The 14,096-nt window shown below is 43.9% G+C and overlaps 1 protein-coding gene across 1 annotated transcript in view; it reads left to right on the forward strand.

The window, feature by feature from the left end:
• Positions 1 to 1,791: 1,791 nt before the first annotated feature.
• Positions 1,792 to 14,096, forward strand: part of Il6st (interleukin 6 signal transducer) — a 42,791-nt gene continuing 30,486 nt past the window's right edge. The window contains exons 1-3 of the mRNA NM_010560.3: positions 1,792 to 1,972; positions 10,309 to 10,395; positions 12,753 to 12,831. Coding sequence (NP_034690.3) covers positions 12,768 to 12,831 — 64 coding nt within the window. The 5' untranslated portion in view covers positions 1,792 to 1,972; positions 10,309 to 10,395; positions 12,753 to 12,767. The remainder of the gene's footprint in view (positions 1,973 to 10,308; positions 10,396 to 12,752; positions 12,832 to 14,096) is intronic.

A 14,096-nucleotide genomic window follows, 5' to 3' on the forward strand; every position in this document is an offset into this window, starting at 1 on the left:
CAAGGCAGGTGAATCCATTATAAAACATTCACCTCCTTCTATCCACAACCACCTCAGATAAACAAACTTTTAAATAAATGCTGTAATGCAGAAAGGTCTACTGAGGTGCGATGGCAGAGGAGTCATTCGAGGACACCTGATATTTACTGAACAGTGCGTCAAACCCTCTCGCTGTTTTAAATAAGTTCATTCTTGCAACTTAGCAGGTCAGAACCGTCCTCCTCATTTTGCAGATGAAGAAACTCAAGACTTTTCCAAGGTCACAGCAATGGGAAGTAACAACCGTAGGATTTGCATTTAAATAGTCGTTCAGCAGACCTACTAAGCACCTTTGTAAGGTCTTCAATTGAACAAAGGCCCTTACAAGTCTTTTCCCTCCATTCGATCTTGTCACACCCTGAGCAAGAGACAAACACATCTTTAGCTTCAGCACATCAACCACTAGTGTGTTTGAGACTCTTTTAGCCAGGCCCTTGGCAGTGTTTTTTCAAACTAGCTGACCAACAGCTAAGGGGTCATAATTCAGAGCTGGGGGTATAGAGATGCAACAGAGGCAAGAAAAGGGGGAGGGAGGGGCAGAGAGCAAGACTGCAGTTTGATCCATTTGATCTCATCTGAATTGTCAATATAACAAAGAACTTTACAATGACTAATTAATGGGTATTTGTTTGCTCTGCAAATCATTATGTTAGCCTTTCTTCCAAAAGTCTCTAGCCTTCTCTCTTTTTTTTTTTTTTTGAGTCATTTCTTCACTTTTAAAAGTTTTTTATTGGGAATTGTATACAGTATATTTTTACCAGATTTTTTTTTTTTTTTTGCTGTTCCCTCAACTTCTCCCACACACCCCTCCATCCGTCCAGCTTCCTGTCATTTGTCTCCTTTAGAGCAAAACAAAAGGTAGATGTTGGGAATGAGAAAATCAATTTCCATCAGTGGAGTTACACTGATTATATATTATATCAATTGCACTCCAAGGGCGGGCTCCGTGCTCAGTAAAAGATAACCAATGCAAATTGGAGTGTTTCTTTACAGTTACACATCCCTTATCTTTTAAGTTTCTCAACTTGCTTGTATACACACTACACACATACACACATCACACACGTGCACTCACGCACATTGCAGCCTTAAGGTCGTTTTCCAATCAAGGGAAGGGTGGTGGATTACAATGAAATAGGTTTTTCCTTGGTATTTCTAATCACACATCAGGCGACTCAAACCGCAAAAAGATAACAGTTTCTTGGCAGGTCACCAGTTCACGGATCAATCAATGACACCCAAACTCATTTACTAACAACAACAAAAATTGCACAGTAGCAAGGTTCGTTTACTTAAGCCTGGGTCCGAAGCGGTCACTATGGGCGAGTACAGTCAGGGCCACTAAGTCCTGCCCTGTCCCCAGGGAGTTCCCTTGCCTCCAGAGTCCCAAGGGCCTCCTAGCAGTCGCCGGAGGCTCGCAGGCCCTCTGGGGAAGACAGCCCAGGGAGACAGCCGAGGTCCGGGGAGAGGGGTCGCGGGAGGCACCTGGGTTGCTGTCCGCGACCCATTACCCTAGAGAAAATGGAACTTTCCGTTCCGGCCACCCACCCAAGTGCGGCGGGGAAGCCTTCGATCTAGTCTAGGAAAGGCGACCAGGCTCAGCCTCCGGAATCCCGGACGCCGGGAGCCGCGTTACGGGAATCGCAGAGGCCTGCAGTCCCGCCCCTTCGTCTCCGGCGACCCGGAGCCAATGGCCGCGCGCTCCGAGACTGACCAGAGCCAATGAGCTCGCGGTCTCTGGCTCCGGGGGGCGGGGCCGTGGGGGGCGGAGCTAGGAGAGCCCGGGTCAGCGGCGGACGGAGGGTGGCGTGTGCGGTCGGGAGGCCAGAGCTTCGAGCCATCCGGGCTGCGGCTCCGCTGAGGGACCGGTGGTGTGGGCCGGGATCCGCGGGGCTGAGGGACGCTCAGGAGCGGCGAGGCTCGCGTCCGGAAGGTGAGAAGAACAGGGCCCCGGCGCGGGAGGGTGCGGGTTGCCTGGAGCGGCCGCCACCTGGCACCCGAGGCCCAGCGGGGCCGGGCTGGACCGGCGCCGAGCGCACGCCCGGAGCTGGTCGGGCTGGCCTGGGAATCCCCGCATTCCTTCCCTCCCCGCTCCGGGCTCCGACTTCCCTGATGTTGTCACCCGCCTTCTCCAGCCGCGTTCCTGACGCACAGTTCCGAAGCCCCCGCCCCAAAGTCCTCTCGGGATCGCGCGTCCTGGGTGACCGCGTCCTGCGTTCTTCCAGTTCCCGTGCCGTGCTCCCTGATCCTACTCTGGACATGGCCCTAGAAAGTGTGGTCTTCTGTGTCCCGTGAAATGCTACCGTTCCCTGCTCTTGATGTTTCTTAATCCAGAGCGAACTTTTCACCCAGACATCTTAACATTTAGGCGTTAATGAAAGTCCAGTGTTTATAAATATTAACTTTCCCTTCGGTCCGTACCCTTCCTAATAAATCCCGCGTGCCTTTACATCCCGAGAGCAAGCCCATCATCGGTCTTTAGATTTTCACCTCCTCCCCTAAGCGTAAACGTGTCCCCTTCTCCAGCTGGCAGGGGGCTCTCTTTTGGATGAACAACCAAAATTCAGAAACTCAAAGCAAACATAATATAAAGGGCTTGGTCCACTTCTGTTCTTGTCATTTTTCCATTAAGAAGAAACTCGTTTTGGCTTAATTTGTATAGTTATTGGACATTACAGCAGCTGTACTGCTTAAAAGTAGTCAGTGAGTGCTGGAATGTCAGCGCGAATCTTCTGAAAAATCTTTGGTCTGGTCAGTGTTGTAAACAAACTCTTTTAGACCGTGTGTGACTGACTGACTGCCAGCTTCCAGTTGGAACGACTCTTAATTTGAAATTACTGACACATTATCAGGGGATGATCGTCATCGTCTTAATTTTCCAAGTTTGTGTTTATATTTATCATTGGGAATTATTTTTGAGCTCTGATCTGGAATGCTACATTTGTAGGACTAATCTGCTAGTCGGTTAAATTCTGTTTTCCACAGGTTTCTGGGGGTGGGGTGTGTGTGTGTTCATTTGCTTCTACTCACAAGAGAAAGAGAGAGAAAAAATTACAGTGGGGGAAAGGTCAGCTAAGGATAAACTTTATAGTAGAAATTTGTATTGTTGGCATTAGTGATTTAGAATATTACAAATACTGTTACCCGCTCATTTAAAGCAACATTCTTATGTAACTGGGCATTTTGTTCTGTTTTATTTATGACTTTGTGTTTTCATTTTGAAATAGTTTTTCCTAAGAGAATGTGGCATTTCAGTTCAGTGCTAGAATGAATACTGATTATTATATACCTATGAAGTGGGTGTTACAATATCTACCTTCTAGAAAAGGGAACAGGCTCAAAAAACATGGCTCCAAAGCCTGTGCCTACAAACTGTTGTGTTGATGGATCTCTTATCGCATTCCTACAGTTTGGTCTGGGGAGTTGAGTGTTGTCCACAACCCTGCAGTGGGAGCAGGAAGGGGTTTTCCCTGGAAGTGATCTCAGGTGTCATTTTGCCACACATTTGCTTCACCTGGCCCTGGTACATTTGCAACTTGTCTGCTAAGGAAGCAGGAAGTTCTTAAAGCTTTCTCCTCATCTTTGATTGCAAACGTGGATTGATCACAGGTGAGGTTTCTGGTGAGATGATTTTAGTAAGCATTCAGCCTGCTCTGGAATTTATAAAAGATGCCTGAGATAGCACCTAGGTTTTTCAGTTTACAAAATCGGGTAAACAAACTGTGTGAAAAACTACTCGGATACGGGAGTAGTTTCAATGAAATAATGAGTGATACAGAAAGTACTGTGGGTGTTTAGGGATTGGAATTGAAATATTCAGTGGGGTTCCCAGAGGTCAGCCTGGGAACCTGGTTAAGGTTTGGGTAAAGAGGAAACTAGAGAGATCGAAATCCGGATGTAGAACTGCGGCTAGAACGGGACCATGGGACAAAGTAAAGGACTACCATGTGCCGTTACCACAATATATTCAGTTTACTATCTACTGCTTAGGCAACTTGGTATGTCAGTCACAGAACATTTGGCTTATGTTCATGTGCCCTTCAAAGCCTTATTAAATAGTAGGTCTTACTCGCCCCTTTTATACAAAGGCGAACACGTTATTATCAGATTCTATATTTATACATAGATTTCCTGAGCTCTGTCTGAGCCCTTAACTGTAATACGTTCTTTTTCATACCGAATATATGAATGGCAGAGTAAAGTGACTATATTAGGTGTTTTAAAGCTCATGTTTACGCTGGGAATGTAGCCAGTAGTCGAGTGCATGCCTAGCATGTGCCAGGCCCTGGGTGCACCTTCAGGCTGCATACACGCACATTCTCTGTCAGTAGCACTTACATACGGACATACATGTGCAAACTAAACGTTCTTTTAGTTGTTCCCTAAGTGCCTCAAGAGTCTCAGCATGTGAAGTTGTGTAACTCCAGTGCTACACGGTGAATCCTCTTAGGGAACTCTGAAAGGGCCCTGGGAACACAGATGTCTGTGAATGTGGGGGAAATCCCACAGAAGAGATGTCCGTTTGGGTTATAAACAGTGGAACAAGGCAGAGTCAGCAGGGCACTGGCACCGTAGAAGCAAACTATAGCCCGGGTACAGGCACACACTCCCATCAAGAAGGTGTGCTGGAGGTTTGTGGTAACCTGAGCTCACCCTCTAGATGTGGCTGCCCTGGGAACTGTGAAAGGTAAGACCTGATGCTGAGGCCACGCAAAATGAGGAGCTTAAATATTTGCTTTGCAGTTGGAAAACGAAAAGAGTCATTTCAGCATAATTGGAATAAAAAGCCAACTTGCTTGTAATTTTCTCCCGAATAATAGCATGATGGTTTGAGAGAAAGACATCTAAGCATAGAGTTTTATTTATGTGGTGGGCTGGGGGTGGAACATTGTGAAAGGGCCTTTCCACATTGTAAGCAAGAGCTTTGTCAACTATGCTGTCCTCTCTATTATTGGTTTTTTGTTTTGTTTTTTGTTTTTTTGTTTTTTGTTTTTTTTTTTTTTTTTGGTTGGTTTTTCGAGACAGGGCTTCTCTGTGTAGCCCTGGCTGACCTGGAACTCACTTTGTAGACCAGGCTGGCCTCAAACTCAGACATCCGCCTGCCTCCGCCTCCTGAGTGCTGGGATTAAAGGCGTGAGCCACCCACCACGCCCGGCTGGTATTTTTAAATAAAGTTGAACATTGGAGAGCGGTTGGACAGTGCAGGTGATGAAAGCAGCTCTTGGGTTCTCTGGTAGGTGCTGGCTTTTAAACAGTGCTTCTGAACCTCGCTCTGGGAGGACAGGAGCTGGGAGTGCAGCACTGTGCTGTGCTCAGGTCCAGGAGGAGGTTGTGGCAGAGGAGGGGCTGGGAGCTGTGGTAAGTGCTGTGATCAGTCCAGTGCATCGAGACAGACGAGAAGTCTGGATGAGATTGTAACAGAAAAGTCAAGTTATAAGACAAGAGAAGAGCCAACTTGACTGACTGAGGCAGCTGATAACGTTGAGTGGTTTATAGGTATGTGAGGGGGTAATACATTTCTGTGATAAAACTGATAACACTGTTGATACAGGGTGCCGGTATGTGTAGTTGATGTGTAAGTAGGTATTTTTGGGGGGAGATTTATTACATTGATTTGCATCAGAGGCAGAATATCTAAGATGATGTATAACTAGAATTGACGATTCAAGCCAGCCAGAATTCTTGAATTTGGTGTGAAGGCAAGGTAATAGTTGAAGTTACATGTCTTCACAGTAAATATTTTAGAAGAAAAGTAGATCCTGAGTACTTTTTTTTAATATTTATTTATTATTATACATAAGTACACTGCAGCTGTCTTCAGATGTGCCAGAAGAGGGCATCAGATCTCATTATGGGTGGTTGTGAGCCACCAAGTGGTTGCTGGGATTTGAACTCAGGACCTTCGGAAGAGTGGTCAAGTACTCCTATCTGCTGAGCCATCTCACCAGCCCAATCCTGAGTACTTTATCTTTGGGGCCATTCATGGCCAGGAGATAAGAGCTACTGAAGAATACAGAAAAGTAGCTGAAGTCGAGAACCACCTACATTGTATTTAAACCAGAAGGTCTGAGGACTTTGGGAAGTAGAGAGGGTGGTGGAAGGCTTCAGAACCACGGGAGGTGGTGTCCTGGGGCTGTGTCTGTGAGTATAGTATATGTGAATATAGTATCTGTGAGTAGAGTATATGTGAGTAGAGTATATGTGAGTAGAGTAGAGTATATGTGAGTAGAGTATATGTGAGTAGAGTATATGTGAGTAGAGTATACGTGAGACTTGAGAGGCTGCTTTAAAGCCCAGTCTGGAGCAAGAACTCAAATTCCTTTTGGTAAAACAAACGAGTGGCCCTGTTATAAGTTGAATGTCCTGCCTTCAGATTTTCAGAATCTCTTTAGTAGTCACATTCACCCTTTGTTTTAAGGAAGAGTAGATTAATCCTTTCTTGTGAATAGTGGCTTGCATCCTGCACAATCCTTTTCTGTTTGGATGGTCTGTCTTCTGTCCATCCTCTGCAGGCACAACCTCTAGTGCCAGTTGAACTCAAGTGAGCTGTATTTCAAATGGCACAGTGGTGGTTGGGAGACCTTCTCAGTGGTGGTCTTCAGTCACACATACACTGTTTCCTCATCCTCAGAACGCTTACTTTACAGTGCTCTTGAGCCCCCGACTAGGAAACTCTGTTCCCAAAGCACTCTGCATGTATTTTACCTGTTAGCTTTGAGCTCCCTGTAAGCAGGAACTGTTGGCATCAATTGTACTTGTAGCATTAAATTTCTTACGTGATGGGGAGAATGTGGATCTTTATCAGAGTTCTCATAAAACTCTCATTTGACTGAAATAGGCAAGATAATTTGTAAAAGACTTATGTCCTCACAGGTCATAAATGTCTCGTGCTTTCAGTATATATATGATCTGACTTTTGCACGTAATTCTTTATTAACTCTGGAATATGTTTGTATAAAAAATATCTTTTTACATGTTTGCTCATAGCACTAGTTGTCCCAGAGTATATCTTTGAATAATGATAAAAAATTTTTTATCAGATTTTGTCTTGTACATTCTCCCTGTGTTGCCAGCACTAACCGCCAAGTCTTAAAGCAGCTGATTTTCCTTTCTGAGCCAGCTGAGACTTGCAGGTGTGTGCACGATCAGCTTATAAATTCTTTATTGTTTATCTGGTTGTTTGTTTGTTTGTTTTCTGGTCTCAGAGATGATGCACACGAGGGCAGCTGTGTACTCTGAGCTGCATCCCAGGCCTGTAAGCGATTATGTGTACTGGAGTCTATTTGCCTTCGGGCTGTTGATTTGTCTAGTCCTCTGTGCCCATGCAGGCTTTAATTATCTCTCTAGTATCTCTGAATGCTCATCTGCCAAGTCCTTTCTGTTGTTGGAAATTGGCTTAGTGTCCATTTTCTAATTGAGATTTTAATCACTGTGTAAAGTTCATAATAAACTACTTTGCCCTTTGGGTTAAAGTTGTGTGGCATTTTTATATCGTGAAATTCTTTTATAGTTCTGAGTAGATTTTTCTGACTCTAATGTTGTTTTTGATGCTATTATGAGAAATACGGTTTTCTGTTACATGCCTTGGTTGGTTATTGCAGATGTGCTCTGGAGTGCTGCTTTTTAAATAATCATTTGTTTCAATATTACATTGAATGTCTAGGAGACCTGATGGTTTAACATGTTATTTGTCATTGTAGCAGCTACATGTTTCAAAACTGCTAAAAACTATTTATCACAACAGTGTAAAGCCATAAAAGAAAAATCAAATAAATGGGAAGAGGCAAACTACAGCCCACCTCTTCTTTGTTTTGCTTTCCTAAATAAAGTATACTCAAAACTGTCAAACTTAATAATAACAATGAAACAAGTGTAATTAAAAATTAGAATATTCATATGTCATACCTTCCAGAAAGCTGTGTAGCTAAATATTATACCTATCACAGGGCCCAGTTATCTATTCCTAGAATTAACTTCTCAGAATTATAGAATGTGTCCACACAGACTCTGCACGAGTTAATTTGCAGTATTATGTTATGTACACATGCGAATATTGTTTCTTTACCTCATGAGCATATCATATGCTACGTATGGATCTGAATCCTAGAGACAGGTACAAACACAGACAGAAACTGCCTCCTTTGCTTACAGTCTGTTTGCGTAATACATACAATGTGCTCATTTCTTAGGACCAATGTAACAAAGTACTATACATTTAGGTGATCTAAAATTACAGAAATGATCCTGTGTGGTGGTGGAGCACGCCTGTGTACTAGCACTCAGGCAGGAAGAGGTAGAGGCAGAGACCAGAGGACAGGACAGAAGACAGAAGACAGAGACCACAGGCAGAGGCTCTTCTACAAAGTGAGTTCCAGGATAGCCAGAGCTAGCTACACAGAGAAAGCCTGCCATGAAAAAGATAGAGTGACAATTTGATAGGTAGATAGGTAGGGAGAGATAGCGAGATAGAGGGGGCGGGGGGGAGAGAGAGATTAATTGATTGACTTACAGAAATGCTATTTTCTCCAGAAGCCAGAAGTCCTCCTGGTAAGAATCCATTGGCTCTTCCCAGCCTCTAATGGTAGCCATGTGTTGACTTGTTTTTAGCTTGTGACTGCAGTCACTCCGGTTTCTGCCTTCTATCGTATGGCATTTTTCTGAGTCTTTCTTATTGTTCTGTACATTTGCTAATTACATCAGCAATGATCCTGCTTCCAAAGAGGGTCATGTTTCGAGGTCCTAGGACTTGAGTGAACCTTTTGCAGGGGACACAGTTCAACTTTGAACAAACAGTGGGCAAAATTAGAAAATTATACAGCATTTTAGAATGGGGGTTGGCAAACAATGGCATGCAGACCAAATCTGGCTTGCAGTCTGTTTTTGGAAGGAAAGAAAGTCTAAACATTTATCTGGTCTATTGCAGAAACGTATTTGCCAATCTGTTATAGATGTCTCAGTGTTCTAAAGAAGAAAACAAAAGCCTGGAGGGGTAGGATAGTAAAGGCGGTTTAGAGAGAACAGGGAAGACCTCTGTGGGAAGACTCAGAGCACAGACTGCAGACTTAGCCTCTGCAGGGCTTAGCGAGTTCAAGCCTGGGGTGGTCCATGAAGAAAGCATCCGAGCAACTGACAACACTCAGCACGTGTGTGCGCTTTGAAAAGTAAGATGCGAACACTTACTCACACATACAGCGATGAAGGTGTAGGTGTAGAATTTTGTGAGGCTCTCCACCAACGTCTTCACTAGCTATTTTTCTTGGTAATATAGAGACTTCCCATGCTACCCCTGCCCCGTTTATCATTTGAAATTTTAAAAATTAGGTTACAAATTTAATTCCTTGTTATTGGGTCATATCAAAGATATAATGCATAGAAAGCAGCAATACAAGGTTCAACACTTTGCCTAAATGTCAAGTTATTTAAAAAAAAAATAGCTGCCACGGCTCATGCTAGAATAACTTAGTGCTGTGTGCACTTGAGGAGTCAGCCATTTTAGTGCCAGTAGGAGACCAAAGGAGTCAGCCTTCTGCTAAGGACCTGCTATGGCTTCCTTCAACAAAATGCCCTGTGCCATTACATAGACATCAAGAGGGTTGAAATGGGTGTAAGTGACCTTACTGTTTGCAAGGATGTATCAAACCAGTGGTTCTCACCCTTCCTAATGCTACAGCCCTTTAATACCCTTCCTTAGGTTATGGTGACCCCTAACCATAAGATTATTTTCATGTTGCTTCATAACTGTGATTTTGCTTCTGTTATGAATTGTAATGTACATATCTGTGTTTTCTGATGGTCTTAGGTGACCCCTGTGAAAGGTCATTGAACTCCCAAAGCAGTCATAACCCACAGGTTGAGAACCATTGTATTAAACATAACTCGTGATCCCAAAGGCTCGGGGCAGGACGATTACTTGAATTTAGTAGTTAATGGCCAGCCAGGACAGCATAGAAAACCCTGGTGTCAGAGGGTGCGGGGAGACATAGAAATAACCACCCCACTGTGTTACTGAGTCCTCTCACCCAAGTACTTGGGGTTATTGTGTTCTGAAGCTTACGTCTCTAACATGTGCTACTTGCTGCCAACCTGCCGATGTAACACCAGTGAAGGATTTAAAGCGCAGGTGTCCGGGTGGATCTAGAAGTTCAGGAAGGACTAGGGTGAATAGGACCAAAATACATTGTATGCCTGTATGACGTCCTCAAAGACTAGCAAAGAAGACAGCACTGCAGTCAAAGCCAGCTTCTGAACAAGGCTCTTCTGTCTTCACAGGAAGACCCGATAGAAGGAACATGACATCTAGAGGCAGCGAACTTGTTTCCGATTCATGCTTTATCATTTCTTAATTTCGTATGTTGGGTAAGTAATTTGTCTCCTCTGCATTTTCGTTTCTCTTTTGTAAAAGCCCAATAAATAATCCCTGCCCTACCTATCTGCCTCCCAAGGATACTGGGAGGCCTGGCTCCTGCTCGCGCAGTCTGACAGGAAACAGCCCAGTGTTTCTTAGCAAGGACTGGGAAAGAGTGAGGCAAATCAGTGTAAAGGGCACCAACACAGCGGAGGACAGTGCTTTGTGGGTGCATTCGGAGTGACACAGTCTGACCCCTCCGAGGACAGTGCTTTGCGGGTGCATTCGGAGTGACACAGTCTGACCCCTCCGAGGACAGTGCTTTGCGGGTGCATTCGGAGTGACACAGTCTGACCCCTCCGAGGACAGTGCTTTGCGGGTGCATTCGGAGTGACACAGTCTGACCCCTCCCAGCTCCCCAGTGGACAGAGAGGAGCTGAGCTCTAATTCCCTTCCCATAGTAACAGTGACTGTAGTCCTTACTCACTCTCCATACTGCTCTTGGCTTACATCTTAGGAATGGAAAGAAACATAAAGGCCATAGGATAGGCACTAAAAGTGTTTAAAGTGGCACAGTTATTAAGTGTTAATTAGGTACAATTAGGCTGCTTTTTTCCCTCCACTTGAGAAAAACCTGTGGATTGAAAGAACAAACAGTGCTGCGGTCACTGCATGCTTGTTCGGAGTTTTCCAGCAAGCCGTTCACAATCTGTGTGATACCCATTGCTCGAGAAAATGACTGGGGCACACTTTCCAGATGTTCACTGCTGTTGGCTTGCCATATCTGAGCAGTTACCAATAGAGAAGAGCCACTCCGTTCTGAAATAAACCTTTCTTGCATCTTCAGTTACTAGTCACGTTAGCTTTTTAAAGCTTCCTAGATTCGAGGTCAGCCTGGTCTACAGAGTGAGTTCCAAGACAGCCAGGGCTACACAGAGAAACCCTGTCTCGGGAAAAAAAAAAAAAAAACAACAACAAAAAAAGCTTCCTAGAAAGCCAAGTTCAAGGAAGTCACTTAATGCAGCGTTTTTGCAATATATGCATATTCTGCAAGATGTGTGAAATAAGAGGAACACTTAATATACCTTTAATTCAAATTTTTACTCTCAAAATCAAATGAAAAACGTAACAGAATCCTGGCCGTTTTCAAACGGGTAAATCACAAGGACAGTCAGTTGTATAGAATGCAGCACGGGGTCCTTTTGTTCTCGGATGCCCCTGCCTCACACCTCAGTGACAGGTCTTAAAATTAGGAAGTAATACTTTCTAGTCATGAGAGGGAAAGGCTTTTCTGTTTCCCCATGCCATGCTCAGTCACAAACCCAGCTGCCTCATTCTGGATTGATGTGAGAGTTAACCATGTCCTGCATGCTCCGACATTCTTCTTGCTGATTGCTAAGGCTCTGTTTGTCTGGTTGCTTCTCGTCAGGTTGTGTTTCGGTTTTTCTTGTTGCTGGGGATTTAAACCTATGCAGGGCGCCTGAGCTGTGGACCTGCCTTGGGCACCCATGAAACATTCCTGTGTGTGTACATTTGGAAGACGTTAGCACGTGTTTCTCTCAGTGTGTATATATATAAAATGTTGTTTGGTTACAATTAAGATTTATTGTATAAATACTAAAAAAAGAAATCTGTGGGTCATGATTTTTGCATAGTATATGTCTCTTTTGCAAGCGCGTTGACTGCCTCACCCTTACCGACATTTCAAGGATGTTGAAATATTGCTTCACTTGGGAAGGCTTGCTAAGATAACGAGAATGGCCCCTTCTAGAGTAAAAGGCAGGCGTGCTTCCTGCTCTCTGTAAGGTGTGAGTTCCTTCCTAAATCTGATCTTTGTATCCTGGAAGATAACTTACTCTCGGCAGGTGTCACCTGACCTCACAGCACTCTGTGGGTTAAACTGGTAACCAGCAAAAAGAAGCTGTTGCTACTTTGTGGCTGTTGCTCAGAGTCGTGTCTTTTGTTTCTAACTCGGAAAGTCTCACAATGTTTTGCTTATATTGGTGAAACTGCTGCATATCAGACAAACGGAGTCATAGCAATTAGGGAGAAGACTGTGTAAGTGGCACACACAGAACCGCTAGATAACAGTCGACCTGGTACCACTTAAGGACCAATCCCGGCTTTTGTTTCTGTTTTTTTTTTTTTTTTTTAAATGTAAAATCATACCTACTTACGTACAAGTAACGTGAGATGGAGGACTTCAGACATTTGTGTAGCCATAACTTTAGTAAACATAGAGAAATATTCCTCTTCTGTATTCATATAGGTGTTTTACCACCTTCCAGAAAATAGCTACACAATAGAAACAAGCCTGTGTTTTAGCCTATGTGAAAGAGAATGGGTTTTTACATTATGTCTGTTACAGGAACATCCCTGCAAGATGTCAGCACCAAGGATTTGGCTAGCGCAAGCTTTGCTTTTTTTCCTCACCACTGAATCTATAGGTAAGATTCATGAAATGTCCCTACTCTACAAATTAGACTTTCATATTTTAAATATTATATAATTAGGTTTATGTTTAGTAATCATATAAGTATGCATGTATATTCTTTCTGGGGTCATTACTGAAAGAAGTATCTTCAGTACAAATATGCCTGATAATTCGTTTTGTATCATTTGAGTTTCATCAACTGTAAATGCTAATTAGCTCTACCTCCATAATGTTAAGGTTGGGGGATGTGAAAAATGCTGTTTTTGAATAAAGGACTGGGAGAAAAATCTGTTAATTTGTAGTCCTTTTCTTCTCCTCAATTTCCCCAAACTCACCAATCAGTGTGGTTGCTTACCAGAATGACGTGGCGGTGGGGGCCGATTGGTAACACTGGCCTGATGGTGGCCTGAGACCTGCTGTCTACAGTGTGGTGCAAGAGGACATTAAGAATTTATATTTGGAGAACTTAAAGAATGGGGTTTTCTCTACGTGGACGCCTACTCGTACACCACCTGCATGCCTGGTGGCTCGGGCGGCTAGATGAGTGTGTGGAATCCCCTGGGACTGGAGGTACAGATTGTGAGTTGCTGTGTGGATGCTGGGAATCGAATCCTCTGCAAGATTAGCAAGTGTCCTTAACCACTGAGCCATCTCTCCAGCCCTCAGAAAACTTGTAACAGTTTGACATAGCCATGACAACCGAGCATGTGGCCAATGGAGCCAGCAAACAAAAGTACAGATCTATGGCAGGTTGGAAGAAACACCAGACCGCTGTCCCAGTTTGAAAAGTACCCATGTAGGTCAGCTCTCTTCACACAGAGGGGTTCAGCTTGGCTCCCGTGACAGAAGGTTTTATGTTAACTGAAGACCAAATAGGATGAATAAGAGCCTAGAAACCCCCTAGCAAGCATTGGCCAGAACGTAGCCTTAAGGTGGAGCTTCAGAGAGACATGGAAGGACCACAAGGCATTTGGCCCAGGTGAGTGGACGGGAGGAGAGAAGTAAGAATAAGAAGTGGTACGTTTGAGCAAATCATGCTGACCTGTATCTGTAATCTTTGCACTTGGAAAATTGAGGCAGGAGGATTACAAGTTCAAGGTCGGTCTGGGTTACATAGCAAGGCCCTATATTTCATCACTTTGAAAATACTTACCATACCAACATTGTTTGGTACCAAAACCAGACAACACAAATGTGCAAGCTATATGCTAATATCATGAGGAACATAGATGCAGAAATTTCTGATAAAATGCTAGGAATGACGTTTTAACAGCACAT

This window comes from Mus musculus, chromosome 13 (assembly GCF_000001635.26).
Source record: "Mus musculus strain C57BL/6J chromosome 13, GRCm38.p6 C57BL/6J".
NCBI classification, from domain to species: Eukaryota; Metazoa; Chordata; class Mammalia; order Rodentia; family Muridae; genus Mus; species Mus musculus.